At 35.1% G+C, this 27,676-nt stretch overlaps 8 protein-coding genes and 1 long non-coding RNA gene across 10 annotated transcripts; 6 read left to right on the plus strand and 3 right to left on the minus strand.

The window, feature by feature from the left end:
* The first annotated feature begins 4,208 nt into the window (after positions 1–4,208).
* Positions 4,209–4,826, plus strand: LOC9302890 (auxin-responsive protein SAUR21). The gene has a single exon (XM_021019028.1). It carries the CDS (start codon positions 4,427–4,429, stop codon positions 4,694–4,696), a length of 270 nt encoding a protein of 89 aa, XP_020874687.1. The 5' UTR covers positions 4,209–4,426; the 3' UTR covers positions 4,697–4,826.
* A 66-nt stretch (positions 4,827–4,892) lies between these two features.
* LOC9302891 (cysteine-rich receptor-like protein kinase 26) lies at positions 4,893–9,414 on the plus strand. The gene is made up of 7 exons (XM_002866772.2): positions 4,893–5,919; positions 6,066–6,212; positions 6,356–6,471; positions 6,545–6,755; positions 6,852–7,092; positions 7,165–7,315; positions 7,397–9,414. Exons 1-7 carry the CDS (start codon positions 5,145–5,147, stop codon positions 7,709–7,711), a joined length of 1,956 nt encoding a protein of 651 aa, XP_002866818.1. The 5' UTR covers positions 4,893–5,144; the 3' UTR covers positions 7,712–9,414.
* LOC9302892 (auxin-induced protein X15) lies at positions 7,746–8,321 on the minus strand. Its single transcript, XM_021019027.1, has one exon. The coding sequence runs from the start codon at positions 8,227–8,229 to the stop codon at positions 7,933–7,935; it is 297 nt and encodes a 98-aa protein (XP_020874686.1). The 5' UTR covers positions 8,230–8,321; the 3' UTR covers positions 7,746–7,932.
* Positions 8,938–9,552, plus strand: LOC9304939 (auxin-responsive protein SAUR15). The gene is made up of 2 exons (XM_002866773.2): positions 8,938–9,327; positions 9,367–9,552. The coding sequence occupies exon 1, from the start codon at positions 9,037–9,039 to the stop codon at positions 9,304–9,306; it is 270 nt and encodes an 89-aa protein (XP_002866819.1). The 5' UTR covers positions 8,938–9,036; the 3' UTR covers positions 9,307–9,327; positions 9,367–9,552.
* Positions 9,553–13,156: 3,604 nt separating this feature from the next.
* LOC9302893 (auxin-responsive protein SAUR50) lies at positions 13,157–13,776 on the plus strand. The gene has a single exon (XM_002866774.2). It carries the CDS (start codon positions 13,251–13,253, stop codon positions 13,566–13,568), a length of 318 nt encoding a protein of 105 aa, XP_002866820.1. The 5' UTR covers positions 13,157–13,250; the 3' UTR covers positions 13,569–13,776.
* Positions 13,777–19,839: 6,063 nt separating this feature from the next.
* LOC110226893 lies at positions 19,840–20,551 on the plus strand. Of its 2 annotated transcripts, XR_002330774.1 has the most exons (3): positions 19,840–20,063; positions 20,147–20,225; positions 20,295–20,551. It is a non-coding gene; the product is annotated as an uncharacterized LOC110226893 (long non-coding RNA). The 2 variants fall into 2 exon arrangements; XR_002330773.1 differs by having other exon boundaries at positions 19,846–20,063; positions 20,147–20,551.
* Positions 20,552–20,635: 84 nt separating this feature from the next.
* LOC9304940 (putative F-box protein At4g38870) lies at positions 20,636–22,235 on the minus strand. The gene is given in 4 exon segments (XM_021019532.1): positions 20,636–22,027; positions 22,030–22,137; positions 22,139–22,183; positions 22,185–22,235. Coding segments are annotated over 4 exon segments (1,278 nt in total). The 3' UTR covers positions 20,636–20,953.
* A 258-nt stretch (positions 22,236–22,493) lies between these two features.
* Positions 22,494–24,145, plus strand: LOC9304941 (amidophosphoribosyltransferase 3, chloroplastic). Its single transcript, XM_002866775.2, has one exon. It carries the CDS (start codon positions 22,528–22,530, stop codon positions 24,127–24,129), a length of 1,602 nt encoding a protein of 533 aa, XP_002866821.1. The 5' UTR covers positions 22,494–22,527; the 3' UTR covers positions 24,130–24,145.
* A 70-nt stretch (positions 24,146–24,215) lies between these two features.
* LOC9302895 (tRNA-dihydrouridine(47) synthase [NAD(P)(+)]-like) lies at positions 24,216–27,621 on the minus strand. Its single transcript, XM_002868823.2, has 10 exons — positions 27,230–27,621; positions 26,950–27,060; positions 26,588–26,815; positions 26,197–26,443; positions 25,746–26,011; positions 25,379–25,651; positions 24,978–25,259; positions 24,780–24,900; positions 24,517–24,686; positions 24,216–24,432 (listed from the first exon to the last, which is right to left on the minus strand). The coding sequence occupies exons 1-10, from the start codon at positions 27,506–27,508 to the stop codon at positions 24,334–24,336; spliced, it is 2,076 nt and encodes a 691-aa protein (XP_002868869.1). The 5' UTR covers positions 27,509–27,621; the 3' UTR covers positions 24,216–24,333.
* Between the last annotated feature and the right edge of the window lie 55 nt (positions 27,622–27,676).

The following is a 27,676-nucleotide window of genomic DNA, read 5'->3' on the forward strand; positions in this document are numbered from 1 at the left end:
CAGTAACCGACAAGAACATCATAAAGAACACGATGTTTAGTCATAATGCCTGTCTTTTTTAACCAATGGTCGGTTCCTTTCTTATATCTTTTTCAGACTAATATAAATTTGGCTGTATCATTTTTTTGAATTTATTTTTCCGTGCACTTGTAATTAATTATATTAGTTGACATTAAAAAACATTACAGCTGCTTCAAAAACAGGTCCAAAAAGTCATTACAATACACGATCGTGACGCAGAGCCGTGCCTACGTTATAAGAAAAGAAACACTCGCCAAAGTCACTAAATTTTATAGAACATCTAGGAGGTTATATTTGTTAATTGTGTAGATCATATCCTAGTAATAACGTTGGAAAAATTAATACAATTAGTGAAATAATAAAAGAAAGTAGTATAACATGCAATATATAAGATTCCTAAATACAAAGATTCTTAAATGTCCAAACATAAGGTAATAAATCAAAGTTGTTAATCTTTATTTCCTTGAATCCTCTTTTTTTCTATCTCGTTAATACTTCTTTTCTCATCTTTACTAACTTCTTTTTTTCTTAATCATCTTTATCTAAATTTATCAATTATTTTTATATATTAAATACTACATTTTTTTGTTTATTAACAAGATATATTATACCGTTTGAATGGTAACACAATAACTATACTAACACAAATTAGTATATTACATGTTATGATCAATCTAATTTCTATTTTTTTTGTTTTGTGATATTTTTGTTGAAAATTTATTTTATAAGTTTTGCTCAAATTTATAGATTTATTATAAAAAATTTAAAACATTAAATTATTTTATTAAAATTTTATATATTATTTAAATATTAAACTATATTTATCCGCTTATGGCATAAAAATTTTTTGGCACGGCTCGACGTGACGTATTATATTAATAGAGACCGACGAACTAAGCAAACTCCAGAAAACATAAATGGAACATAACATCGAACAATCTTGACCACTTAATCTACTATGTGGTACGTATGACACGGGCAATAACACTTGTGTGCATACATGCCGGTCTATGGATAAAAAATATAAAATGAGTAACCGAGTCCTGATTTAATTATATTTTCCATATAACTGGACGGATCTAAAGATTTCTGACAAGAGCCCTTTACCCGCTTGATTTATGGTGACGTGGCCATCGTCGACGAAAAGTCGTGGGGACACTTGTCGATAATTAAACGTTCTGTGTTCGTCCGTCATTGGTCGGCGCCTCTGTGCTGGCGTCAAACTTCAACCAAAGTCAAAGCCGGCCGGCTCTAGTGCGGCTAAAAGCATCTCCAAAGGGAGATTCTCTCAATATTTTGGATCGGTTCTCTTGTTGATTTGGGAAAAAAATAAATCAAAACAAATATTAAATGAGAGAATCGTCTCTCTTCTGAGAGTTTTGGGCAATTCAGAGAATCGAACACGTGGCACACTCTGATTGGAACATCATTTTTAACAAAACAAAAAAAAGTCTCGTGTTTTTTTTTTTAATTTTTCCTTTGGCAAAAAAAACAAATCCGATTGTTTCTCTTTCTCGCGAAGGCGATCGACGCGACGCCGTTCTTTTGCCGGACCCATGATTTCCGATCGTCGCGACGCCGGATTCAAGTATCTGAGACTTGCATGCTGCCGGCTTCATCAACTGCAGAGACAATGCTGACCATCGACGAACGGAGGGAAACCGAATTGAAGATTTGCGACTCCGATTCCGGATTCATTGAAGGAAGCTCCAAATTCTTGTTGCAGGTATGAATCAAGCCCATTTACCTTGTGTATCGTGACTTAATTCGTTGTATTTTGTGGTTCTCTAATCGGATCTTAATCTTATCTACTCAATGTTTGATTATGTGTGTACGAGCCTCTCTGAGTAAAATTGAATTTTAATTTTTGTGATGAGATGATGAAAATGGTCATGATAACGTTGTCTAGTTTTATTAATACTAACAGTCATTCTAGACCCTTTTTTTTTGTAATTTGCATCAAGCTGGATACTTTGGTTTTGAATTTGTTTTCTAAATGAAGAAATTGGAAATGGATTTGGCTTCTATACTCTTTTGGTTGATGCAGTTTCGTGACCCTTGCTTTGATTTTTTCTTATTTTACAGTACAAGCCTCGTAAATGTTATCTTCAAGCTCACAAAGGGGATAAGATCAAGGTTTGCTATCAGGTATGTTTTATTGAAGCTTCTACGTACTAGTTGTGTAACTTTTTGCTGGGAAAGTTCCTTCTTGCTTGCTTGTGCTTCTGTTCTGTGTTTGTGTTGCATACTTCTTAAGTTTTTTTGATCATTCTTCCCTAAGTTCTGTAATTGACATGATTATAACTCTTTGGTCAATAGGACGAAGCAGGAGATGAGATCAAGGAGGCAGAACCAAAGGTCTTGTGCAAGTGTCATTCTTGTTTCACTGTCTTATCCAAACTAAAGCATAGTTAATTCACATTCTAGTACTCTTTGATTAATAAACGATTAAAAGAAAACATGTGCAACCAAGAGTTGTTTCTTTTTGTGAATATGTATTGTAAAACCATGTATTGTTTTTACCAAAAAAAAAACCATGTATTATTTTACAAAATTTGAATTTTTTCTTAGAGAACCCCATTAGTAGTTTTAACCATTGGAGGACACAAAACTTAAGAGTTCCTATGCAAGTTTTAAAGTTTGAAAAAGCTAAAATTTATTCTAAATTACAAATTTAAATTTATACTATTTGTGTTTCAAGATAAATTTCATTTTAGACTAAGATAAGTTTCGTTTTAGGCTAGTGCTAACTGTGCTATTCTAGAATTCAATGTAAAGATTCACAAAAAAAATAGTTGACTTGAATTTTTTAATAATATTAAAACGTATAGAAAAATTCTAAGCATTGACATATCTTTGATTTCAAAAAAAAAAACAAAAAACAAAACATATTTTCTTTGGGTATAATAATAAGTTAAATTTCGAATTATTTTCGGTGTGCTCTTTTGTAGATGTAGATATATATAACTAATAATTAGAAGTGGAGGAGTTGTTACAATACATTTTCTTCAATGTAGGATAGATTCATAATAATCTTAACAAGAAAACAAGATGTAAAAGGACAGAATCCCTAACATTTCCCTTTTCTGGTACAAACTACGAAAAGTGACTATGCCATCTTTACAAAAGAAGAGATAGGAAAGGAGATCTTGAGAGACCAGACAACTTTGTTCCACTCCAAGTAGCTTTCACTAGATAATAATACCTTTTGTTTTGTTATACATTGAAATACACACTTTCGATCCAACTTTTCTTATATGAGACTGCAAATGGTGGTTTGCGTGGGCCGGGATCCATATATAAAAAATGTTACATTTACATTGCGTGTAAGTAATAGTTTTGATTTTTTTATCCCTTGGTTTCCACTCTTTTATTGATTACCCAGACGTTGTTAAGCCGGTTTTGTTAGAGGATATGAACGGATCTGCGTATCCACATAATATTCGTTTGTAAGTTATTTCTATTTATTAAATAAAGCATAGGAGACAGCGATTACCAAAAAAAGAAAAAATAGTTTTGATTATTTTTGTTTTTGTTAAAATTGATTCACGAGTCACGCGACACAATCAATTGGGCTTAAAATTGGGTTTAAATTGTATAATTGGGCTTCTTGCTGATAAGTTTTGAATTAAGGCCCAATCACATAAGAAGAAACGCTATTGACGATGAGCTGTCAATCTCGCAATTTTCCCATTGGCTTTTCTTCTCAAGTACAGAGAGGATCCTTGTATGAGTGTATCCCTAATACCTTGAACGCCATGCAGTTTTGGTGCGAAAGGGAGAAACATCGTGTTGTTTAGTTGGTTGCAGCTACTAACGGGATCTTTAATCCCATAAAGTCGGTGCAACAGAGAGAAGAACGACGGTGTTGTTAAAAGCCTGAAAACGGCGGGCCCTCTGTCTTCTCAACAACTTGGAGGACAATGCTCTCACAGCTTATACGGAGGGTTAGTCAGATGGATTATGTGTAGCCACTTGGCTACTTGACTACTTGACTCAGCGACTTTTCAGGTGTTGTGTAGGTACATAACATAAGGTCCCACGTACATCATCTATCATTCCAAAGAGATGTATCATGTATCTGTGTCATCGACAATCTCATGTGAAGTGCGCTCGAAGTTTTTGTTAGTCTTCTAGTGCCATGAATGCTTTTCAGATTCAATAATCCATATTCAATTATCAGTTTAGCACCTGCAAGACAGAGCCATGTGAATTCTTCTTCTGTATGTCCCACTCTTGTATAAGAAGCCCACGGTTTCTATCACCCCAAGGAAATTGGTTGTATATATATTGCATTGTTTTCATATCCAAAGCAGAACAACTTCTTCATCTAACCTGATAAGCTAAAGGAGAACTCTAAGCTGAATCTTTTCCCCAAGATCCATATATAAACAGAACAAAAAAAATGGGCGTGGTCCGAGGTCTTATGAGTGCAAAGAAGATCTTTCAAGGCCGATCAATGACGGCTTCGACACCAAAGGGGTTTCTTGCAGTGTACGTTGGAGAAAGCCAGATGAAAAGATACATAGTGCCAGTCTCATATTTGAACCAGCCTTCATTTCAAGCTTTGTTGAGTAAATCCGAACAAGAGTTTGGGTTTGATCATCCAATGGGCGGCTTGACCATCCCTTGTCCTGAAGATACTTTTATCACTGTCACTTCTCAGCTTCATTAGTTCCAATTCACAAGGATCACATATATGTAACAATTTTTTTTAGATCATTAGATTTAGAAGATATTTAGAACCCAGTGTAATTACTTACATAGAAGAGAAAGCAAATGTAAATCACCTTTCTTGTCTGATATTTCCCCATCTTTTCTCCTTCAACATTTCACAACATGATGATTAACAAGTAGTTTTTATTTGCTGACAAGAAACAGAACAAGTTGTGTATTACAACATAAAATTATACTCGCCATCCGTTCACTGACATTGACACGAGCGTATAAAATCGATAAATAAACTCATAATTCTATGAATTACTGTCGCCTTTCATAACAGCCTAGCTTACAATAAACAAAAATTTCAAAAGATGAACAGAGTCAAAGGTCAACGCCGCCTAATGGCGTGTTAATTCCCGTTCTAACAATTTTGACAATGATCAACAGAAACAACGCAAATCATGTTGTCTCTTCTTCTTCCTCTGATCTCACTCTTATTCCAAATCCAATGCTTTACCGTTAAGTCGCAACCGGTTCCGTTAAACCAAATATGCTCAAACGTCACAGGCAACTTCACCGTTAACACCCCTTACGCCGTCAACCTCGACCGTCTCATCTCCTCTTTATCATCTCTCCAAAGTAACGATAACGGATTTTACAACATTTCAGTCGGAGACTCCGACGAAAAAGTCAACGCAATCTCACAGTGTAGAGGCGATGTCAAACCTGAAGATTGCATCAATTGCATCGCAATGGCTGGAAAAAGACTTGTCACGTTGTGTCCGGTTCAGAAAGAGGCGATTATTTGGTATGAAAAATGCACGTTTCGGTACTCAAACCGAACGATCTTCAATAGATTGGAGATTTTCCTTCACACAAGCATAACCGGGACAAGAAACTTCACCGGAGATCGCGATGCTTGGGAGAAATCATTAAGGGGTTTACTCGAAGGGCTTAAAAACAGAGCCTCTGTTATTGGTCGTAGCAAGAAGAATTTTGTTGTCGGCGAAACGAGCGGGCCGTCATTTCAGACATTGTACGGTCTGGTTCAGTGCACACCCGATATTTCGGAAGAGGATTGTTCCTATTGTTTGTCTCAGGGTATTGCAAAGATCCCAAGCTGTTGTGATTTGAAAATGGGTAGTTATGTGTTGTCTCCTAGCTGTATTGTGGCTTATGCTACCTGGAGATTCTATGATCCAGTGGACACTGATGAGCCAAGCTCAGTTGTGCAAGGTAGGTTTGCTACTTCTTATGGATTTGAAAGTTTTGAATACTAGGATTTAAATCAGACTGTAGAACATGTTTTTAATTTCCCAATGAGAATATTTGAGTTTGTTACAGTATTAAACATTTTAGGTGTGTGTTTTTTTTTTGTTCAGGGGATAAAAACAGAGGTGTACCTCCTAAAGCTTTGATCTTTGCTGCTGCTTCAGTTGCTATTGTTGTCTTACTTATAGTATTCTTAGTCGTTTTCCTAAGGCTGAGAAGGAAGAAGAAGAACAAAAATTCGGAACATAGACATGAAAGTAAGCTATCAAACTCGGACATGGAAGGAGATTTTTCGTGTGTTGTTTTTTTCCTCTGTTTATATCCTCTGTTTCAATGTTCCTTTGATATATTTCTAACTCAGTTTCTCGATACATGGTTTATCTCATTTCTTTACATACAGATGAAAATATTAGCACGGATTCAATGAGATTTGATTTCAGTGTATTACAAGATGCAACAAGTTATTTTTCATTAGAAAATAAACTTGGAGAAGGTGGATTCGGAGCAGTTTATAAGGTGACCTTACAAACTTAAGAAGAACCAGCTGTTATAACGATTTATCATAACATTCTCGTATAATTATCATTAGGGTGTGCTTTCTGGTGGACAAAAAATAGCGGTGAAAAGGTTGTCCAAAAATGCACAACAAGGTGAAACCGAATTCAAAAACGAGTTCTTGTTGGTGGCTAAGCTTCAACATCGTAATCTCGTGAAGCTCTTAGGTTACTCAATAGAAGGAACTGAAAGGCTTCTTGTCTATGAGTTCCTCCCACACACTAGTCTCGACAAGTTCATCTTCGGTACTACTTTCTTCACGTTCAACGTGTTCTTGGAAACCATTCAACTGTTTTTTGTGTGTGAATGATATGTTCTCAAGTGTTTGAGTGTTTGTATAGAACCGATCCAGGGCAAGCAATTGGAGTGGGATATTAGATACAAAATCATTGGAGGTGTAGCTCGAGGACTTCTTTATCTTCATCAAGATTCTCGTCTGCGGATTATACACCGTGATCTTAAAGCTAGTAACATATTATTAGACGAGGAAATGACCCCAAAAATTGCAGATTTTGGAATGGCTAGGCTATTCGATATGGACCACACAACTCAACGCTACACAAATAGGATCGTTGGGACTTTGTAAGTAGCAAAAACTAACATTCATCTTTTACTCATCAATCTCGATTGTGATCAGTCATTTGGTTTAAACAGTGGATACATGGCTCCAGAGTATGTAATGCACGGCCAGTTCTCGTTTAAGACAGATGTTTACAGTTTCGGAGTTTTGGTTCTTGAGATCATCAGTGGTAAGAAAAACAGTTGTTTCAGCAATGAGGACAGCATGGAAGATCTCCTTAGCTTTGTAAGTATATTATTTGCAAAACATTGAGCTTTGATCAGTAACTCTTAATTCACATCACTGAGTTCTGATGTCTTGATAAAGGCTTGGAGAAATTGGAAGGAAGGCGTTGCTTTGAATCTTGTGGACAAGATCTTGATGACAATGTCGAGTTATTCATCGAACATGATCTTGAGATGCATAAACATTGGTCTTCTTTGTGTCCAAGATAACGTTTCAGAGAGGCCAAGCATGGCTTCGGTTCTTCTGATGTTAGATGGACATACTATTGCTCTTTCAGAACCATCAAAACCTGCATTTTTCTCACACAGCAATGCGGTATCAGATAGTTCTTCTTCTTTAGGACATAATGCAAAAACTTCAAATTATAATTCCAACACTGAGTTGTATCCTCGGTGAGTTTGTCTGGAAACTGAGATTAAGATTTTCAAGATGATGAATCATGTGATTTTGATTAGATTTGAGTCCAACTCACTGTAAGTGAGGAAAAAGAGTGTTACAAGTCTCTGTTTCACTTTCAAGGAGAGATGTTTCTAAGTCATCTCATCTCTTGAAGAAAAGTAATTGGGAAAAAAATGTACAAAATCATTGACAAAAAAGGTTATTTGAGTGAGTCATGATCAGTTGAAGCGAGAAGCAAGCTCAATAAAAATTTCTTCACTGCAAGGGATTGTGAGGCCACCCATTGGATGATCAAATCCAAACTCTTCCTCTGCCTTTCTTAATAGATCTTGAAATGAAGGCTGGTTCAAGTAAGAAACCGGAACTACAAATCTCTTCATCTTTTGTTCTCCTACGTAAACCGCTAAGTAGCCTTTTGGAACATCAAGAGAGCTAGAGGAAGAAGATGACAACAGTTTCGCTTGTCGGAGAATCTGCCTCGATGATTGCAGCACACGAGGGATTCTGATCGCCATGGATTGTCTTGTGTGTGTTCTTTAATTGTAAGTTAAATGCTTTATTGGAAAATCTGAGAACTTGCAGAGCTTAAAGGAGTCAGTGATGAGTATATATAGATAAGAACATTACTTGAAGATAACCCTTTATTGGCTTAGAAAGTTTCAGCTCATAAATTTACACCAACAAGCACATGGCTTTGCCGGACCACGGCATGATAAGTAAGGGCCCTAGAGTGATCAATCTTCATGATTTCTGATGTGAAGACAGAAATCAATATGACCACTTGTTTGTTAGATAAACACTATAACTAGTCAAATTTTCAATTCTATGCCACAGAAATTTTGAAGGGTTTTGTGACTTTGTCAGTATATAATCAAATCATGTGGTCCTGTCTTTTGAATATCATTGAGAAGAAGTTATGACTTAATCAGTGATAGAGACTTACGGTTCATTAGGTACACAACTTCAGGTCCCTACATAATCTACAGAGAGATTTGGCATGTGATGTCTTTGAGACAAATAAGCCCCAATGAGGTTATCATGTAGGACATCATTAGACACTAACTTCTCAGACACCATTTATTGATTTGTTCTTGGTTTAGTATCTACAACCCAAAGCCATGTGCTCTGTAATGAAAGAACCAAAAATACTTAAATTTCTGATAATTTCTTTCATACGTTCGTTTATATAACAAGTAACTGAAAACCCTTTTGATTCACAAACTAAAAGAAAATCCAATTTTAAAATCTCAAAGCTTTCTCCAAGAATAAGAAATATTTAAGCTTAAACCCATAATCAAGCTTCAGGACAAGATAACAAAAAGATGGCTTTTTTGAGGAGTTTCTTGGGTGCTAAGCAAATTATGCGAAGGGAATCATCGTCGACACCAAGAGGATTCATGGCGGTGTATGTAGGAGAGAATGATCAGAAGAAGAAGAGATATGTGGTGCCGGTTTCATATTTAAACCAGCCTCTGTTTCAAGAACTGTTGAGTAAATCCGAGGAAGAGTTTGGTTATGATCATCCTATGGGCGGCTTAACCATACCATGTCATGAATCTTTGTTCTTCACAGTCACATCTCAGATTCGATGAAGTAGTACAACAACATTTCCATTTTTTTTAGATTGTTAGCTAATTTCCCCTGGAAATAATTGTAAATTGTTTCAATGAGAGGAATATACCTAGAGCGTACATGATTCATTGCATGTTAATACATTTTGTGTCTTGCACCAAAAAAAATACTACTAATATAGACATTTGTGTCATTTAATTCTGGACACCAAACATTTCGTTCAGATTTTAGTGAAACGGCAGAATTTGAACTTATATTATTCTGGATTTCTGGTTGGTAGTTATTTCCAATTTTCCATATGAGATAATTTGTTTTCTTTCTCTCTTCATATAATTATTAAAATGTATTTTTAAACAATTAATTAATACTAATAAACACTTTTGGCCCAAATATAATTTAAAATAAGATTCGAAGCCCAAAAGCCCATAAATTAAAGGGACAGATGCGCGTGGGGAAATCTGTCACCGTTTTTTTATTTGCTTACGTCAATTTTCTTAAACGTCTTTTTATTTGCTTACGTCTTTTGTTTTACTTTCTTTAATTTTCTTCGTTATTAATTTTTTTCCTTTACACTTGTTGTTTTCTCTGGACGTTAAAACCTGCCGGTTAGTCCGGTTTAGCCAGCATTTTTAAATCGAACGTCTGATTTATTATTGAGTTACGTTGTATAATGTTATTCTCTAACTATAGAGTTAAAATATGTTTTTGTTTTCTAGATGAGAAAATTCCAATTTATATTAAAAACAAAATAAATACTAAATGTAGATATTTTCTTACATTCATTGCATATTATACATTTTCCATGTCAAACAATTAGCCTCTCCAATTCCTCCCCGAAATATGAAAAAGATTCAAGGTTTGCAAGTGAAGGAGGGGGCCCTGTAAGAACCAATTAAGCCTCATTAAAAATTTCATCACATGCCAAATTAAGTATATGAATACGACTTCGAAACCCTACCTCAATCCCCATTTAGCAGTTGAATTAATCGGAGGCTAAAGAAAGCTTATTAGTCTTATCTTTTTTTTTTTTTTTTGCCGTCTCGATCGTTTTCCGTAGGTGCCACTCTGTTTTCTCTTTCTTTTTTTCCTTGACGTTGCCCTCTTGAAATTCAACTGTTGATCATCGTACAAGAAACAATTAGCCAATCTCATCTAATAATTTCTTGGGTCCAATTTTCCTGCATCCCATGTGATGAAAAGACCTTACATTTCACTTCAGATCTCGCCACCTATATTTTTCTTGACTTAGAAACAGAGCTCATGGATTCTTTTTTCACGTGAATATAGAAATTAGATTCAATCACTTCCTAAACGAAACATATATGGAACTTTCTGAGGTTTTTTCAAGATTTGAATCGACATAATTTTCAAGAAAATATGCACTACAACTATTTCTTGAACAGAGTTGTTTAGTTATCTGAAGCTTGGCTTCAAATAGTTTACCGAATGAATTTCTTTTGGATATGAGGAATCAGCAATAAAGAGTGTGTTAGAACAAAGCTACTATGTTTTTTTTTTCTGAAAGAAGAGACAGAGTTGTACAAACAGGACAGGACAAGGGTTTATCGATTCTGATTTCTCGCCGTGAAAGTAGATAATTAGGGATTCAAGAATTTCCTAAAGAAAGCAGACAAGTTTCAAGTCTAGTAAAATCTGCATTAAAGAAGTTGCATTTCATACTGTAAAAACGGAAAGTTGTACAAAAGAGGACAGTTTTGAAGGAAGAAGGAGGCAAGAGTAACATGGGGCTTTCATGTGCTTGGTCGAGACGAGAGACATGTCATTATCAGTCCGTAAGCTGAAATTGTCCCTTCAAAAGATTCGTAATTTCTCTCTAATCCTCTTCTCCTTTTCACTGAAAATTTCCCAACAAATCTCGTTCGCAGAACATGCTAGCCTCTCTCCCTGACAACGACCGCAATCTCTCTCTTTCTCTCTCTCCCTCTGTCGGTTTTTGTGGTCGATTAGAGAAAAAAAACCATGATTCTGATTCACTTGTTGCTTGATGTGATAGATTTGTGAGGTAATTCACAAGATTCAACTTGAGTTCAAAGATTTAACTTTGTAGAATTGCAGAGTTTAGAGTTACGTGTGCAAGAAGTAACTGGCGTTAATTATCTTGTTTTAGGGTTTATGGACCATTCATGTTATGATGTACATAATGTGAATCCATAATTAAAATTACTTTGTACACATATTTAACAACCCTAGTATACCCTTATTCTATGATTAAAAGTTACTTGCTCTATTTATTTTAACTCAAATCGATAGGAACAAATAAAATAAAATGGTATACGAATATTTTTATTAAAAGTACAAAATATATATAGTGAAGCAAATATTTGTTCTAAAACATCAGCTATTAAGAAAGGGAGTACGTATTATTTATCGTCAATCTTCATTTTATGTCCGGCGCAATGGATTAGGAAGAGGAACATCACAAATCAACAAAGATGGGAAGCTCGAGATCGTGAGACTTAACATGTTCTTTGTCCCTAACCTTCTACGACCAGACACAAAGATCTAATAAATGCCCATTGTCAATAAGCATATAACTATACAGAACATGGTCAAAAGTATTGAAAACATATACGGTCACTTGCAGACAAGAGTTAATTAAGGCGAATCTTACTCAGTTTTTTGGATTTTTTTGTATGCATTTGTTACAATCTGCGTTCTCAAATAGATATTTTATAACCAATTGTTTGTAATTAAATAATTTTGTTTGATCAAGACAATTAGATTGATTTTTGAATGTATCACATGACAGTTGTGAATTGTGACAATTTGTCTAGCCTTAGGTCCTAAAAAATCCGGCTACCTAAAAATATCTATTAAAAACTTTCTATGGTAGTTGAAAATTGCGGGATTAGTCTATTTTAGGCTCAAGAGATCTAGTTACATAAAAAAGAAAATCGCGTGATTAGTCTAATAGAGTACTAATACTAATAGATCTTGATTCTAGTCTGGTGATATCGTTTTGTTGGTGTATACGTACATTTTTGTTCACTTTCGAGTTTACATGGTGGCTGCTGGTGGTCTTGTGACTAGTCAAAATCTAAATAGTAAATACCTGAACTGATTTATATAAACGATCTTGTTTGAAGAATGAATAGAAAAAGTTATCATAAACTAGAGGTAATTAATTTAATGCATGCTTTTCAATTATATACACTTACTTAACCACATAGAGTAAGGGGTACACATAATTTGTACTTATAGTACATATTTAGATACCTCTTCGTACGTAAATATGAAATTTAGTTACCGCATTGATATTTTTCCCTATGAATGATAATAACTATTGAAAGAGAGGAAGAGGGACCATGGTGTCTTGGGGAGGACCAACAATGAAATTAAATCCCAATGGGTTTGGATCCCACACTGTCACATGCCTCTCTATATCCCTTCTCCTGCTTTTTTCCTGCTCCTTAAAAAATAAAACTACATATATCCAAAATTATAAGTAGTGTATATTGTTTATCATCGGAATATAACTACTTCTTCATAATATGTGCATGTGAAGTCTTGGAGAATATTCACTAATACGTAAAACATCTTTACTGAAAAATTAATTAAATTCCATTTTACTAATTTTGTGAAATAAAAGTATAATTAAAAAAAAATGTAGTTCTTGATATGATAATTCCCTCAAACAATTAGTGGTTTTGCTGAATAACATTTGAAATGTATCATTATTTTAGAAGAGTCTTAAAAGACGGCACTAACCAAAATTTTAGATTATTGATAATCATTTGATCATATATAAATATTAAATAAATTTCGGATAATCAAGAAATTTAAAATAATACTGTTGCTTTAGCATTCTATCCTCATCCTCCTCCATAAATAACCCCTTTCGCCACCTCTCTCTCATCAAAAACTCCTCATTTCTCCTTCAACTTTCTCCTCATCAGAACTCTCTCACTCTCATCAAAGAAAAAAACAACACTAAAACTAAACAATGGCGGTAAAGAGATCTTCAAAGCTAACACAAACAGCAATGCTAAAGCAAATCCTCAAGAGATGCTCGAGCTTAGGCAAGAAACAATGCTACGACGAGGAAGGTCTCCCTCTTGACGTACCAAAGGGACATTTTCCAGTTTATGTAGGCGAAAAGCGAACGAGGTACATCGTACCAATCTCCTTCTTGACTCATCCGGAATTCCTGATCCTTCTTCAACAAGCAGAGGAAGAGTTCGGATTTCGCCATGACATGGGAGGACTCACTATCCCTTGTGAAGAAGTCGTTTTTCTCTCTCTAACATCCATGATCAGATGAGATAAGAATAGAGAGAGAGAGTTTAAATTATGATGAGAACTAAGATTCTTTTGCTTTTTTGCCTTTGGATAAAGATTTCTTATCCAAATGGTTTTTTTTTTACGGACTAAACCTATAAGATCCACCCAAAAGATCATTCTCTACATGGATCATGTAAATCTCGGGTTTTAGTTCGTCAGTTAACGCCTTAAATGGGTTTGCATTTGATGGAATGGAGGGTTTTTTTTTTTTTTTTTTCCTATGAGCTGATAATTGGTGGCTCGCACTAATAGATGATTAGTGCAAGTTGAATATTGGCCAATTTTTTTTAGTTCGAATCTATGATCGTTCGAGTTCTTTGAAACTAAGAAATATTTGAAGTATTGGGTATTCCTCACGGATGTAAGTACATGTATGCGAGTGGTGTATAAATTATAATTTTCATCCTAAATATAACATCTGAGCGTACTATAAATTAATAATTACATATTATCCACGAGAAACAGACAGATAAATCGATCCAACCCGCAACACAAGATCATACTATATAAAACATTAAAACGTTAATATAAAGTATGTTTTTTAATCCGCCTTTGAGTTTTGACATTAAAACTATAGTACGCAGACAGAATTATATGGATTACTTATTTAGGTGAAGCAAAAGCATATTTGTCTCAAGTAATTATAAGTTGGTCCTGTACATACTATTTATATGGATTGGAATTAAATTAAGAGAAATTGTTAAAAATGCCCCTTTTTCAATACCCCTTTTCAAAAATGCCCCCTTTGAGAGTCTATTTTTAAGTTTGCCCTCTTTTAATTTTTAATGATTATTTTACCCTTATTTGAAACAAAATTAGGTCCACAAAATACAAAATATTTTTTGGCGGGAAAAGTGATTCCGCAATTTTTTCGCCAAAACACTTGTAAAAACCTTTAAAAAACCTTGTAAAATTTTCCCGTAAAAATTTTTCCCGCCAAAAAATTTTCCCGCCAAAAAAATTTTTTTGCGGGAAAAGTGATTCCGCAATTTTTTTTGCGAAATTTTTTTGGCGGGAAAAATTTACAAGGTATTTTAAAGGTTTTTTACAAGGTATTTACAAGTGTTTTGTAAGGTTTTACAATGTATTTTAAAAGGTTTTACAAGGTACTTTTAAGGTTTTATAAGGTATTTATAACTTGTAAAACCTTATAAAAAACTTGTAAAACCTTATAACTTGTAAAAACCTTATAAAATAGCTTGTAAAATCTTATAATATCTTATAAATACCTTGTAAATACGTTGTAAAACCTTTTAAAATACATTGTAAAACCTTATAAATACCTTGTAAAAAACCTTTAAAATACCTTGTAAAAAATTGCGGAATCACTTTTCCCGCAAAAAAAATTTTTTGGCGGGAAAATTTTTTGGCTGGAAAAAATTTTACGGGAAAATTTTACAAGGTATTTTAAAAGTTTTACAAATTTTTACAAGTGTTTTGGCGGGAAAAATTGGGGGATCACTTTTCCCGCCAAAAAATAATTTGTATTTTGTGGACCTAATTTTGTTATATTTCCTTATATATTTATGATATCTTTTATTAAAAGAAGGGTAATTTAGTCATTTTGTACATAAAAGGGGTATTTTTAAAAATGGACATCCATAGGGGGCATTTTTGAAAAGGGGTATTGAAAAAGGGGTATTTTTATGAGTCTCCCTTGATAATGCATTAATTTTTTTTAGTATAAATCTACATATACATTTTTATAGTACTTTTTTGCTTTAATTCTTTTGGATCCGGATTTGACCCGGGTTTTAGTCTATTCGGATCTTGGATTAGCAATTTAAGGGATGTTGTCTTAATTTCAAACTAATAAATGAAACCATGTTGTCTTAATATCTTTCATATTAATGACCCTAATAAATAGCCGATTTTAATGGAAAATCGTTTTCATATTTATGCTCATAATAAATGTCCAGATTTTAACAATATATACATATATTATGAAATTATAAAGAAAAAAACGTATTTATTTTTTTAACAGTATATATATATATATATATTATGTTAATAAATTTGTTTAATATTCTAATAATAAGCTATGTCATTTTTCTTTTACAATAACAGATTAAATATAGGCAATTGCCCATTTAAATTGCAATAAATTTAAAATCAAAATAACAATCTACATATATATTTTTGCAGGGTTTTTTGCTTTTAATAATTTGGATCCGGGTTTTACTCGGTTTTACTATATCCGGATCTTGGACTAGACATTTAAGGAAATCTAAAAAAACCCGTCATTAATGTAGATAATTACACATATATTTCGGTATAAGCATATTCCAAAAATCTCTCCCAAATCAAAGATGTTACGTTCAAAATTGTTGCCAAAAATCTCTCGATTTCCTTCTAAATCTCTACCATTGGCTGTCATCCCAACTAATTACTCATAATTATCTTTCCTATATTTCTTTTTTTTTCGAGATTTGCAAGAAAATTATTCAATTCCAAAAATAAAAGATTTTGAAGATATTGTGTACTTGATCAGCAAGATTTTAGGAACTCACTCACCCAAAACCCTATAGTATTCTCAAAACATTATAAATACCTTTCATTAATTAGTCTAATAAAAACTCACCAGTTTTATAGAAAATGAGAAATCGCAGACGTGATGCAATCTGTACGGACTCCGGGAAGAGCTAGGAGACAGTGGTGAACCGGGATCTAAACCTCGCCGACGATGTGAAGATGGTGACGAGGAGGAGATCGTAATTCTTTAGGTTTCGATTGGCAAAACAAGACGATCGGCGATCCAAAGCTCCACCGCCTCAAACGCAACATCGAATTGATCACACCGAATATCTTCAGATTTCGGATATGCTTTTCCAGTGGTAGCTTCAAAATACACGCCGGGAACTCCTTGATACGCTACACGGAAAGTAGATCCATGCGTTTTGCTGCAGCTTTGAAGAAACAAGGCTCAGATCGACGGAGCCGTTACTGTGACCGTTAACGACGGTGACTTCATCTGCTAAACCACCGATGATTGAGTTTGAACTTTCCGTTTCTAAGTTTTTTATTTTGGGTATATGAGAGAGTTGAATAAAATCAAATTGGGTTCTGTAGGTCTTTACAAAATTGGTAGACATGATTCTTTGTTATTGGGTTCTAATACTCTATGTGTTTATTTTTTCATTATGTGAACTAATGAAAGTTGCATACTTAAATTTTTTTTCATGGCAGTTCTAAACATATTATTTTTAATATTTGTGATTATATAACAATAATAGGTTAGTGTTAATTACATGGATCATTAAGGTTTGAATAGTGATAAAATAATTAGAAAATACAAATAAAATAACAAGGCCGGTGCAAAACTATTAATTCAGACCTTAATTATCGGATCAGTTCAAGCTTTAACCCATGTCTTTTTCTGAAATTGCTAAAAATAAGTAATGTTCTCAAATAAATTCAAATATCAAATCTTCATAAATACATTAAATACGTAAGATTTAAAATTATGGAGCAATCTTTTCTAATTAAATTCAAAAATTTCTAATTCAAAAATTTATAATTCAAATATTTCTAATTGATATATTTAAATTTTTTGGTTTTTGTTTGCCCATTTAGCTATGGTTTTTGAGTTTTTATAAAATATTTTAAATATTACGGGACGAATTGTATGACACGGGTTTGGTTAGGATTGATATTAATATAAATTTAAAATATCACTAATACATCGCTATAACACATATTAAATCCTCATTTTATTGTTTAAAATTTAGTATACGGTATACCGCGAGTAAAATCAGTATAAAACGGGTTAAATCAGCATCTTATTCAAAATCATACAATTGAATCTATTGTTTTTATACTACGTCTATCTATAAAATTTCGATTTTTGTAATAAAATTTCGTCTCACGGTATATTATACATTTAAATTAAACAAAACAATAATATATATCTATAGAGTATCTTAAAACAAAACTTAATAAATTTTTCTAATAAAAATATAGATCCGCGGTGTACCGCGGGTTAACATCTAGTATATTATAAATTGAATGTAATTACTCCTCTCTCTTTTTCTTTTCCTACGAGCCACAAATCCTATATGACAGCAACTACTCTTCTTAATGCACATACCTTTTTTTGTTTTTGGCCTACATACTTTTAATTTACTCTCTCTCTTCTCAAGAATATCTTTTGGTTCATACCAATTTATTTTTATGTTTCGAATAAATTGCATCCACAAGTACCAATAATATCTACTCATAGATACATATACATATATATTGCTAAGTCGAATACAAAAAATAGTTGAACTTGTTGAATGTTAAATGTTAATATGTACACGCAACAAACCAATTGGGTAGAGGACTATTTATTCTCAGTCACCCACATCTTGAGGATTATCACAAATCTATCGTTATATATAATAGATGGAAAAAAAGGCCATTTTACGTAGTGAGAAGCACATCCAAACTATGAATGAAGGGACGAGGAGAAGAAAAAGCCAAAGAGGTTTGGATCTCAATTGGATGAGTACATTACAAAAAGAAGAATCTTTGTAATATTGTCCCTTTCCGTACGATTTAACTATATCTAGGAAAATTCTTGGAAGGTGCATTTGTCATTTGTCAATTTCCACTCAATTGTTTCACCCCTTTTTTTTTGTTATTAATAAGTACTAGGATATGATCCGCGGTACACCGCGGGTTAATTTTTTTTTTTTTATAATTTTGTTATAAACCGATGAATTTGATGTATTAATTCTTTTCTGTTTTATTGGTACCGTAACGTAAATTTGATTTTGTACGGATTTTAATAAGATATAACTCTGTGATATTTTAAGTGTAATAGTATTTGGTTTTTATAGGGTGATTTTACCTTGCGGTACACCTCGGGGTTTCATTGTGTAACTAAAAATTTAAATTTTTGTATTTGTTCTGTTAATTGTTTGTTATATTTTGTGTTTAATATTGTATAATTATATTTTGATTGTTAATTATAGGATTACACCCGTAGTATACTGTCATATATTAATATCGATCCAAACTCGTCCCGTCATATAATTTTGTCCCGTGATTATTATTACAATTGATCTCTGAGTACAACTGAACCATAACCAAGAACAAACTCTTATGTCTTATTGTTATGTGATGAAAATTTTGATTATTAATTTGCAATGAAAATTTGCAATGAAAATTTGACCGGTTGGTGTTATTATTTTGTTATGTAAGAGTATTAAAAAATTTATTTAAATATTTTTAGAAACTTTGATTATAAAAATGGACCTAATTTAAATGTATATAAAAGGATATAAATGAATAAAACAATCCTGTGCACCAAAAACAAATAACAAAACAAAAAGGGGAAAAATGTCGTTAAAATCCCCAACTTATTCAAAACGTTGATTTAAATCCTCAACTCATGACGAAACGAAATAAATATCAAACTTATGTTGACTTTCCAAATAAATATTAAACTTATGTTGACTTTCCAAATAAACACCAAACTTTCATTGACTTTCCAAATAAATATCAAACTTCCGTTGACCTGACCATATTAGGTACGACGTTAAGTGGGTTAATAAATCCTCAACTCATAACAAAACGAAATAAATATCAAACTTATGTTGACTTTCCAAATAAATATCAAACTTATGTTGACTTTCCAAATAAATATCAAATTTCCGTTGACCTAGCCATATTAGGTACGACGTTAAGTGGGTTAATAGATCTCGTTAACGGAGATAATTTTCTGTTAACATATGTGTTAATTGATAACGACATTATTTCATATAACAACAAAACGACGTCGTTTTGTCGTAACGATTGAATTAAATCCCTAAAGTCAATCTTAGATCCCCAAATCGAGCAAAATCCCTAACCCTAAATAGAGTATGATTTAAAACTCGGGATTTTATTGAACAGTTATGACAAAACAACGTCGTTTTGTGTTTAGAAGGAATACTTGTTAGTATTTTGATCAACACTAACAGGTGTTAACATTGTTTGTTAACTCACTTAACGTCATGCCTAATATGGCCAAGTCAATGAAAGTTTGGTGTTTATTTGGAAAGTCAACATAAGTTTAATATTTATTTGGAAAGTCAACATAAGTTTGATATTTATTTCGTTTCGTCGTGAGTTGAGGATTTAAATCAACGTTTTGAATAAGTTGGGGATTTTAATGACATTTTTCCCAAACAAAAAGGTATGAGTATGTCCTTATTTGATTTTGTATTTAAAAGAAGTGAAGGAAAAAAGAAAAAAAAAAAAGACTGTAAATTATTTTTTTGGTCGGGACCGACACAGTTTTTATAACCAGAGAAAAAAAAATCTTATCTTTTTCGTGTCTTCTCGTTTTCTCCAATCTCAACTTTTTTTGCTTTCGAGATGATGGTTCAATTGATTTCACAATCCGATTGCACAAATTACTTCAAATAGATCCGAGGAATTCAAATTACATTACTTCCTTCGACTGTTCCATAATTCTACAGTTTCAATTGTTCACTTGATGAGAGCCAAAGTAAGTAATACCTTTCTTAAATCTTCCTCTTTTATCGACAAATCCATGTAATTATTTGCCTGATTCTTATAATTATATATTAGATTGTAGCTATGAATTAAAGATTGCATCACGACGTACGCCATATCTCTAGATCCTACCAATACTTCGAATAGATCCGAGGTATTCCAAACGAGTTTTTTTGTAGATTGAATAGAAGAATTTAAACTGGTTGAATTTGTTTTTTTGCAGATTGCAGAAACTAATGCTATAGAGGTGCATTTGTCAATTTCCACTCAATTGTTTCACCCCTTTTTTTTTTGTTATTAATAAGTATTTCCAATCTTTAATCCGTAATATTTTGATACTTGCCGGAACTTGTGAGTGTAAATCATTTAATTTCTTGTAAATATAATGCAAATTAGGATATGACAACGCTGAAAATAACGTTTTAACACTGTAATTTTACATTCATACTGACTATATATATATATATTCAGCTTTTTACTTTTAGAACGTGAGAAATAAGTCAATAATACTGATTAAGTGAAGTACGGATACAGTTTCTCTAAACCTGTTAGAAAAATGACCTTACTAATTTGATCCGAACAACAAAACCTTGTGCTCTGCTTAATTAACCTCGTCAAATGGTATACATATACATACTTCAACTACGTACATAGTCTAAGTAATTCCTCTGGATCCTTCTCTAAATAGTTTCTGAGAAAAGAGTTTGCTCCGAATACCAAATATAAAACATAGAAGATGATTGATGAACATAATCAATCTAGATCATGAAAGCTTGTCAAGTAAACCAGATAGAACTCAACTAAACCGAAGAACAAAAGACCTGTTCAAATTAAGGAGAATGGGATGGGGAACTGCATGACTTGAGGAGCAGGAAACTGACCTCATAGAAACATGAGATTCTCAACCTGAGTAGAGGAAACAGAGTCTGCATGACATCGTATATAATGCTCCGTGGTTCCTTCTTTTACAAAATTTCTCACTCTATTGTTCTTCAGATCACAATAGACAGCACTGGATAGTGATGAATGCACAAAAGTTGGTGTAAAAATAATCTCACCCGTGTCAGCGTCAGTGGTGCGAAACTTGTGAAACCTAAGAATATGCGAGTTTGTTGCTGAGGCAGCTAGATTAGGCAAAACAAAGGTCTTCTTCGACCATTCCTCCTTAGATGCATCTTGTAGAACCCACAAACCAATAATACTACTGACTTTCTTTTCATAGAAGATGACAGCTAGCTTTCCCTCATAGTTTGTCAACTTTGAAAAACTACGAAAGTTGCAAGGTCCTTTGATAAGATCAAGTTTTTCAGACCTAACATCAAAACTCATGATTGCAGACTTATTTAGTTTTGTGCCAATAAAAGCTTGATAATACAAAACACCATTGATGCAAAGTTCCTCAGTTACAGGAGAGTGAGGAGGAATAATGTCTTGAATCATCCTCCATGAATCTCGAGTTCCCAATGTCAAAACTTGTATCTCCTCAGCTAAACCGCGTCTGTTTCTCAGCTTAGGCATGCCTCTCGTAATGCACAACACTTTATAATCATTGTTGATGGGATCATAGCCTAAGTATTGGTTTATGGCTCTCCTCCCTGCTTTGATCTTGGGCAAGGTAATTGATCGTCTAGTGCAAGGGTTATATACGACAAGGGTAGAAGGTGGTCCATAGCAAATCAAACCGTGGACAGAAGGAGCAATGGTCGTGCGTTGTCTGGTGTGGAAAGTCACATGGTAAATGATTGGAGAAGCAGAAGATGATGATGATGATGATGATGCTTCAGGTGTACTTTTGAGGTGAACGGATGAGATGGTTAAACCCAGAGAATTATCTCTGAATACGAATACAAGACTTATGGGTCTTTTTAAGGACTCGTTGAGAAACAATTTCATGAAATATCGGCTACGGATTCTGGAAGCCCAGAGCTTAGATACGCACAAGAATCTGATTATAGGGTTTTGAGAGGAAATCGTTTAAGTATCTCCATCATCAGATCAACCGGAAGCAACTCTGAGTTTACACTTACCTTTGTAAGCTTATTCCTCTGTGTTTCCATGCTGGAGAAACGTGAAAGATGAAGATCGATCTCCCTCCAGCAGCCACCTTTGCGTTTTGCCTTCTAGCACAAAACTTTTGTTTAGGTGAAAACCCTAAAGCCTTCATTGTTCAATTAGTAAACGACGCGCTGCCGTTTCATCAATTCCACATTAGTAAATAATTTTTATAGGTTATATACCAGTTGACAAAAATATATAAATAAATATTTATCCAAATTTAGCTTAATAGTATTATATTAATAGATAATTATGTTATATTAACAACTTTATCTAATGTTTCCTTTATTTTCACAGTAACGTGTCGACTTTAAACCTCCCAAAACGTGTCGACTTCACAGTAATTATTTTCATAATTAAGCCTCCCAAAACCTGTCGACTTTAAACTAATTAAGCTATTCATGGCCTTCTCTGTAGAAATCTCGTCTATCTCTCCTTACACTTTATCCGCAAACCTTAGGAACGTTTCTCGAAATACCATTTTCCCTTCCTTTTTCAAGCCCTCCCTTAAACCCTACGTTTCCAAAACCCTAAGTATCTCTGTTTCATGCAGACACCCACTTTCCCCTGTTTTCTCGGCGAGAACACATGTCACTGACGAAGACGAAGATGACAAGCCTCACGAAGAATGCGGAGTTGTCGGAATCCATGGAGACCCTGAAGCTTCCCGGCTTTCTTACTTGGCTCTTCACGCACTGCAACACCGTGGCCAAGAAGGAGCAGGAATTGTAGCCGCTAATCAAAACGGTCTCGAATCAATCACAGGGGTCGGATTAGTCTCAGATGTGTTCACCGAGTCAAAACTAAAAAATCTTCCTGGCGACATAGCGATAGGGCATGTCCGGTACTCAACTTCCGGAGCTTCAATGCTCAAGAATGTTCAGCCTTTCATCGCTAGCTGCAAGCTAGGATCACTTGCAGTAGTGCACAATGGTAATTTCGTGAATTACAAGCAACTGAAGACAAAGCTGGAAGAGAAGGGCTCAATCTTCATCACAAGTTCTGATACCGAGCTCGTTCTTCACCTGATCGCCAAATCTAAGGCTAAGACGTTTCTTTTGAGGGTCATTGATGCTTGTGAGAAGCTTAGAGGTGCTTACTCGATGGTTTTCGTCTTTGAAGACAAGCTTATTGCTGTTCGTGACCCGTTTGGGTTTAGACCACTTGTGATGGGCAGAAGAAGCAACGGAGCAGTTGTTTTTGCCTCCGAGACTTGCGCTCTGGACCTGATTGATGCTATTTATGAACGTGAAGTGTGTCCCGGAGAGATTGTGGTGGTGGATAGAAATCATGGAGACAGTTCAATGTTCATGATCTCTCACCCTGAACCAAAACAGTGCGTTTTTGAGCATGGTTACTTCTCACAGCCCAACTCAATTGTCTTTGGCCGTTCTGTGTATGAAACACGCCGCATGTACGGCGAGATCCTAGCCACCGTGGCACCTGTCGATTGTGATGTCGTCATCGCAGTGCCAGACTCGGGGACAGTGGCAGCTCTTGGATATGCAGCCAAAGCTGGAGTGCCGTTCCAGATTGGTCTTCTCAGGTCACACTATGCAAAACGCACGTTTATAGAGCCGACTCAGAAAATCCGTGATTTCGCGGTGAAGGTGAAGCTATCTCCTGTCCGAGCAGTCCTTGAAGGGAAGCGGGTGGTAGTAGTGGACGACTCTATTGTCCGCGGTACCACGAGTTTGAAGATAGTTCGGATGCTTAGAGACGCCGGAGCAAAGGAGGTTCATATGAGAGTCGCATTGCCACCGATGATTGCATCTTGTTACTACGGAGTGGACACCCCGAGGAGCCAAGAGTTGATCTCTAGTAAGATGAGCGTTGAGGCAATCCAGAAGCATATCAATTGTGATTCTCTGGCGTTTCTACCATTAGATTGCTTGGAAGAAGTCTATGGACCGGTAGAGTCACGCAGGTATTGCTATGCCTGCTTTACTGGTAAGTACCCGGTGACCGCACCAGAGACTGAGGAGGAGGCCGACGCTTCATGAATTTTACTATCAATACCTCTACTACCTGCTTTACTTTTTAAGTTTTGAGATACATATTTTTTAATTAGGTGATACATTGCTACCTATTTTCAAAGAAATCATCGCATTGTCTTTATTTAATCAGTTAAAACTCAAAAAATATTACAGAATGATGTTTCAGACATGTTTTGAATGAGATTTGATATTACAGAAAATGTGGTTGAATCAGCCGTTTTCAGCTCGGTCATATGCGTTGGATTTGTGCTTGGGGGCAAACGTGAAGCCCTCCGGAACTTTTCCAAGCAGCATTTCCGATATACGCACCTGCATATAGTAACATTATATCAAACTTAAGCTCATATAGTCCAAAGTAAGGTGGAATGAAGGAGAAGGATATAACAAACGCACCCAGTCACCCGCAGATTCAGACATCATGAGTGTCTCAAGATCATCACGACCAAAGTATGAAGGCGGACGCCAGTTGATTTGCTGCGGGATCACATCAAGTAAACCAACAGGTATGTACCTAAACGTGTAGCTTAGCCACTCCAGCAAGAAATGCCTAGTTGTCTCAACTCCTGTTGAAAAGGTTAAGAAAGGGCAGAACTTTAGCCACAAGAGAAAGAGTAAACCAACAAAACATAATTTCAATTCCATGCTGTGTTTTTTACCTTTTGTGTCGGACCCCCAATGTTGAAGACCAAAACGTACGAAGTCCTTCATGATGTTAAGTCTTTCTCCGGATGTAATGTCCCAATGCCGTTGCTCTTTAATTTCAGTAAATATCCAAGGCTGCACAAGTCAAAAGTCCATGAGGCTATAGAATGAATTACTAGGAAGAAGCTGATATCATTTGGTCATACACATACCTTGATCAGTGCTCCACGAGCAATCATGCAGCTAGACAACTCAGGACAGTCAGACTTGTGTTTGTTCCAGTCTAAATAAGAGTACACATCTCCATTTCCTATAACTTGTAGGTTAGTAGAAGCGTTTTTGGTACACTGGTATATATAGTCCCAATCCGCAGACTTGCTATAACGCTGCTGTCTTGATCTCCCATGAATAGTCACTGCAGTGGCACCCCAATTTCCGATATCTGCAATTAATGAATCTATCCGGTTCTTACCCTCAAAGAATGCTGTTCGTACCTGTCACCAAAAAGGACCGGACGAGTAAAAAATGGTTACATTACCAACACATTTGCAGCCAGTAATGTTGCAGTTTCATATGGAAGGCGATTTAGTTACAGATTTTCTTAGGCAGTTACCTTGATAGTAATAGGTGTTTCAAGAATGGAAGAAGAGACTTCCACGATGTTCTTCATTCGTAATGGTTTGTTGAGAAGAGCTGAACCAGCACTTTTGTTGACAACCATATCTATCGGGCAACCCATGTTGATGTCTATGAAATCAACGGTGCATTCTCGGTCTATCAGTTCAACTGTGCGCGACACCGTGTCAGGATAAGAACCGCAAATCTGAACACCAAACAGATCTTCTGATGAATGCCGTCTAAGCAGTGCCCATTCGGAAGCTTGGCCCTACAACAAATTATTTTGCAGGTTTTCACATTATTACAAAAGAAATGTTTAATCATTCTTGCAGCATAGCTGAGAGTGTAATTAGTGGCCTAACCTGCAAAAGATTTGTGCACATAGCCATCTCACCACAAGTCACATCTGCTCCCAACACTTTACAAAGTCTTCGGAAGGGTAGATTGCCCACAGTTGTTAGGGGTGCAAGGTACAACTTATCCCTAAAATCAATTAGCTTTTTCTTTTCGCGAGGGTGCAACTTTAAACTACTATCAGTTTCAACAATTTTGATGCTATCCTCATCTTCTACGTCAGCTTTTGAAGTAGAAAATCCGTTCTTTTTCGCATCCTCTTCAACTTTCACGCCTGTATCAATACAATTAAATTGAACATTATGACATTTTCTTGCCCCACACCCTTCCTACATCAACTTTTTTTCTATTTAGATATAGCTATATGTAGTACTTATAAGCATTAAAAGTATGCAACTATCTGAGATAATTTAGCAAAAAATAATTGACATTTCCGACATGTAGAGAAGTAAGGCTAACCATCATTAACTCCACCAACATCTCCAGGTTTAGAATTCTCTTGGTCCTCAGATTTTGCCTTTTTCATGGGACGAACTTCCTCAGTTTTTAATGGTCCAGGAATATCAGCATCTTGTATCATTTCGGATGTAGGCTCAGAACTGACAGCTGAGTCAACCGCTACTTCAGTTGCTTGAGTGCCGGTCACACCATTTTGAGTTTTTTCTGCGCTATTTTCTTCGGCAGCATTGCTTTTTTTGGCATGCCCCTAGAAAGTTTATGAAATAAAGAGACAAATAACTCAGGTCTCATGGTAAGAGATATGGGAGCGAAGCAGTATATGACAAGCCAGAGAAATTGGACAAACACAAAAGTCATGAAAATAAACAAAATAATACTCAGTAAGACATACCAAGAGACCGAGGGACTTGAGTTTTGCATCTGCGTTGGTAAAAGTCATCTTATTTTTCCAGAGAAGCCTCTGGGTCTCTTTGTTAAAAAAGTTCATCTCTGATTTTTCCTTCTCATCAGAATTACCAGCAATATCTCTGTGAGTGCCTAAGAATCTACATGATAAACCATATGCACACTTCATTTCAGAGGCCACAAATGGGCATTGCCCCTCTATATCATCTGGTTTCTGCATTTACAACAGAAAAAATATTGTCAGTTAATTTCTTGTCTCAATATCATCCAAACTAGTTCCAATCAATAACGCAAAATTATACTATCCTCAATACACCCTAATCATTAACCAAAGCAGTAACAGTATACCTGAGCCTTGAAAGCCTCAATATCATGATTAAACCGGCACTTGTCTTTATACTGACATGAATCAACGTCTTCTGTTCTCGCCACCTGCGGACAGAGATTGATGGTAGATTGCTGCAAGAAAGAGCATGCCAGGTTCGGTTACTAGACTATCATCTCTTATCCAATGGTTTCAGTTGCCAAAAACTAATTCATAAACATATCTAGATTCGCAGCTATACAAGCACCGATGTGAATGATTCTTATCATCTCGGGATTGGTAAAAATGGATGAGAATCAATACCTCGCGGCGTTCACGTTTGAGTTGTCGTTTAGATTTCTTCTCCTGAACCAATCCCGATTGAGGCGCCCTAACATCGGCGGCGTCATTTTGATTCCCGGAACGGCTTGGAGGAGGAGGACATAGAAACTCCTTCTTGATAGGAGCCATTGATCGTTCTATAAGCTCTTGCGAAGTCGCTTCATACACAGAGAACTGTTTCGTCGATTGAACCGGTGAAGCAGGCTTTGCATCTCCTTCAACACTAGTAGCTGCCGCGAGCTCCGCTATTACATCGGACATAGCGGACAAGCTCCGTCGTCGCGGGAAAGAAAGATACCAAAGGTACACGAAAGTGAAGTGACTGATAGATATAGTGTTGCTTAGGGTTTTAGATATTTTCACAGAGAGACGAAGAAGGCCACGATGTTTGGGGGAGGAATTGGAAAATAAACAAACATTCATGGGAAG

Source organism: Arabidopsis lyrata (genome assembly GCF_000004255.2).
Source record: "Arabidopsis lyrata subsp. lyrata unplaced genomic scaffold ARALYscaffold_7, whole genome shotgun sequence".
In the NCBI taxonomy this organism is placed as follows: domain Eukaryota; kingdom Viridiplantae; phylum Streptophyta; class Magnoliopsida; order Brassicales; family Brassicaceae; genus Arabidopsis; species Arabidopsis lyrata.

Excerpts from the sequence above, each read along its gene's own strand:
- LOC9302890 (XM_021019028.1), top strand. The coding sequence starts at position 4,427 with ATGGGCGTGGTCCGAGGTCTTATGAGTGCAAAGAAGATCTTTCAAGGC.
- LOC9302891 (XM_002866772.2), top strand. The coding sequence starts at position 5,145 with ATGTTGTCTCTTCTTCTTCCTCTGATCTCACTCTTATTCCAAATCCAA. Across the intron at positions 7,093-7,164 it reads AATAGGATCGTTGGGACTTT|TGGATACATGGCTCCAGAGT; the intron begins GTAAGTAGCAAA and ends TGGTTTAAACAG. Across the intron at positions 7,316-7,396 it reads TGGAAGATCTCCTTAGCTTT|GCTTGGAGAAATTGGAAGGA; the intron begins GTAAGTATATTA and ends GTCTTGATAAAG.
- LOC9302892 (XM_021019027.1), bottom strand. The coding sequence starts at position 8,229 with ATGGCGATCAGAATCCCTCGTGTGCTGCAATCATCGAGGCAGATTCTC.
- LOC9304939 (XM_002866773.2), top strand. The coding sequence starts at position 9,037 with ATGGCTTTTTTGAGGAGTTTCTTGGGTGCTAAGCAAATTATGCGAAGG.
- LOC9302893 (XM_002866774.2), top strand. The coding sequence starts at position 13,251 with ATGGCGGTAAAGAGATCTTCAAAGCTAACACAAACAGCAATGCTAAAG.
- LOC9304941 (XM_002866775.2), top strand. The coding sequence starts at position 22,528 with ATGGCCTTCTCTGTAGAAATCTCGTCTATCTCTCCTTACACTTTATCC.
- LOC9302895 (XM_002868823.2), bottom strand. The coding sequence starts at position 27,508 with ATGTCCGATGTAATAGCGGAGCTCGCGGCAGCTACTAGTGTTGAAGGA. Across the intron at positions 26,816-26,949 it reads TTGAGGCTTTCAAGGCTCAG|AAACCAGATGATATAGAGGG; the intron begins GTATACTGTTAC and ends TTGTAAATGCAG. Across the intron at positions 24,901-24,977 it reads CTCGTGGAGCACTGATCAAG|CCTTGGATATTTACTGAAAT; the intron begins GTATGTGTATGA and ends TGACTTGTGCAG.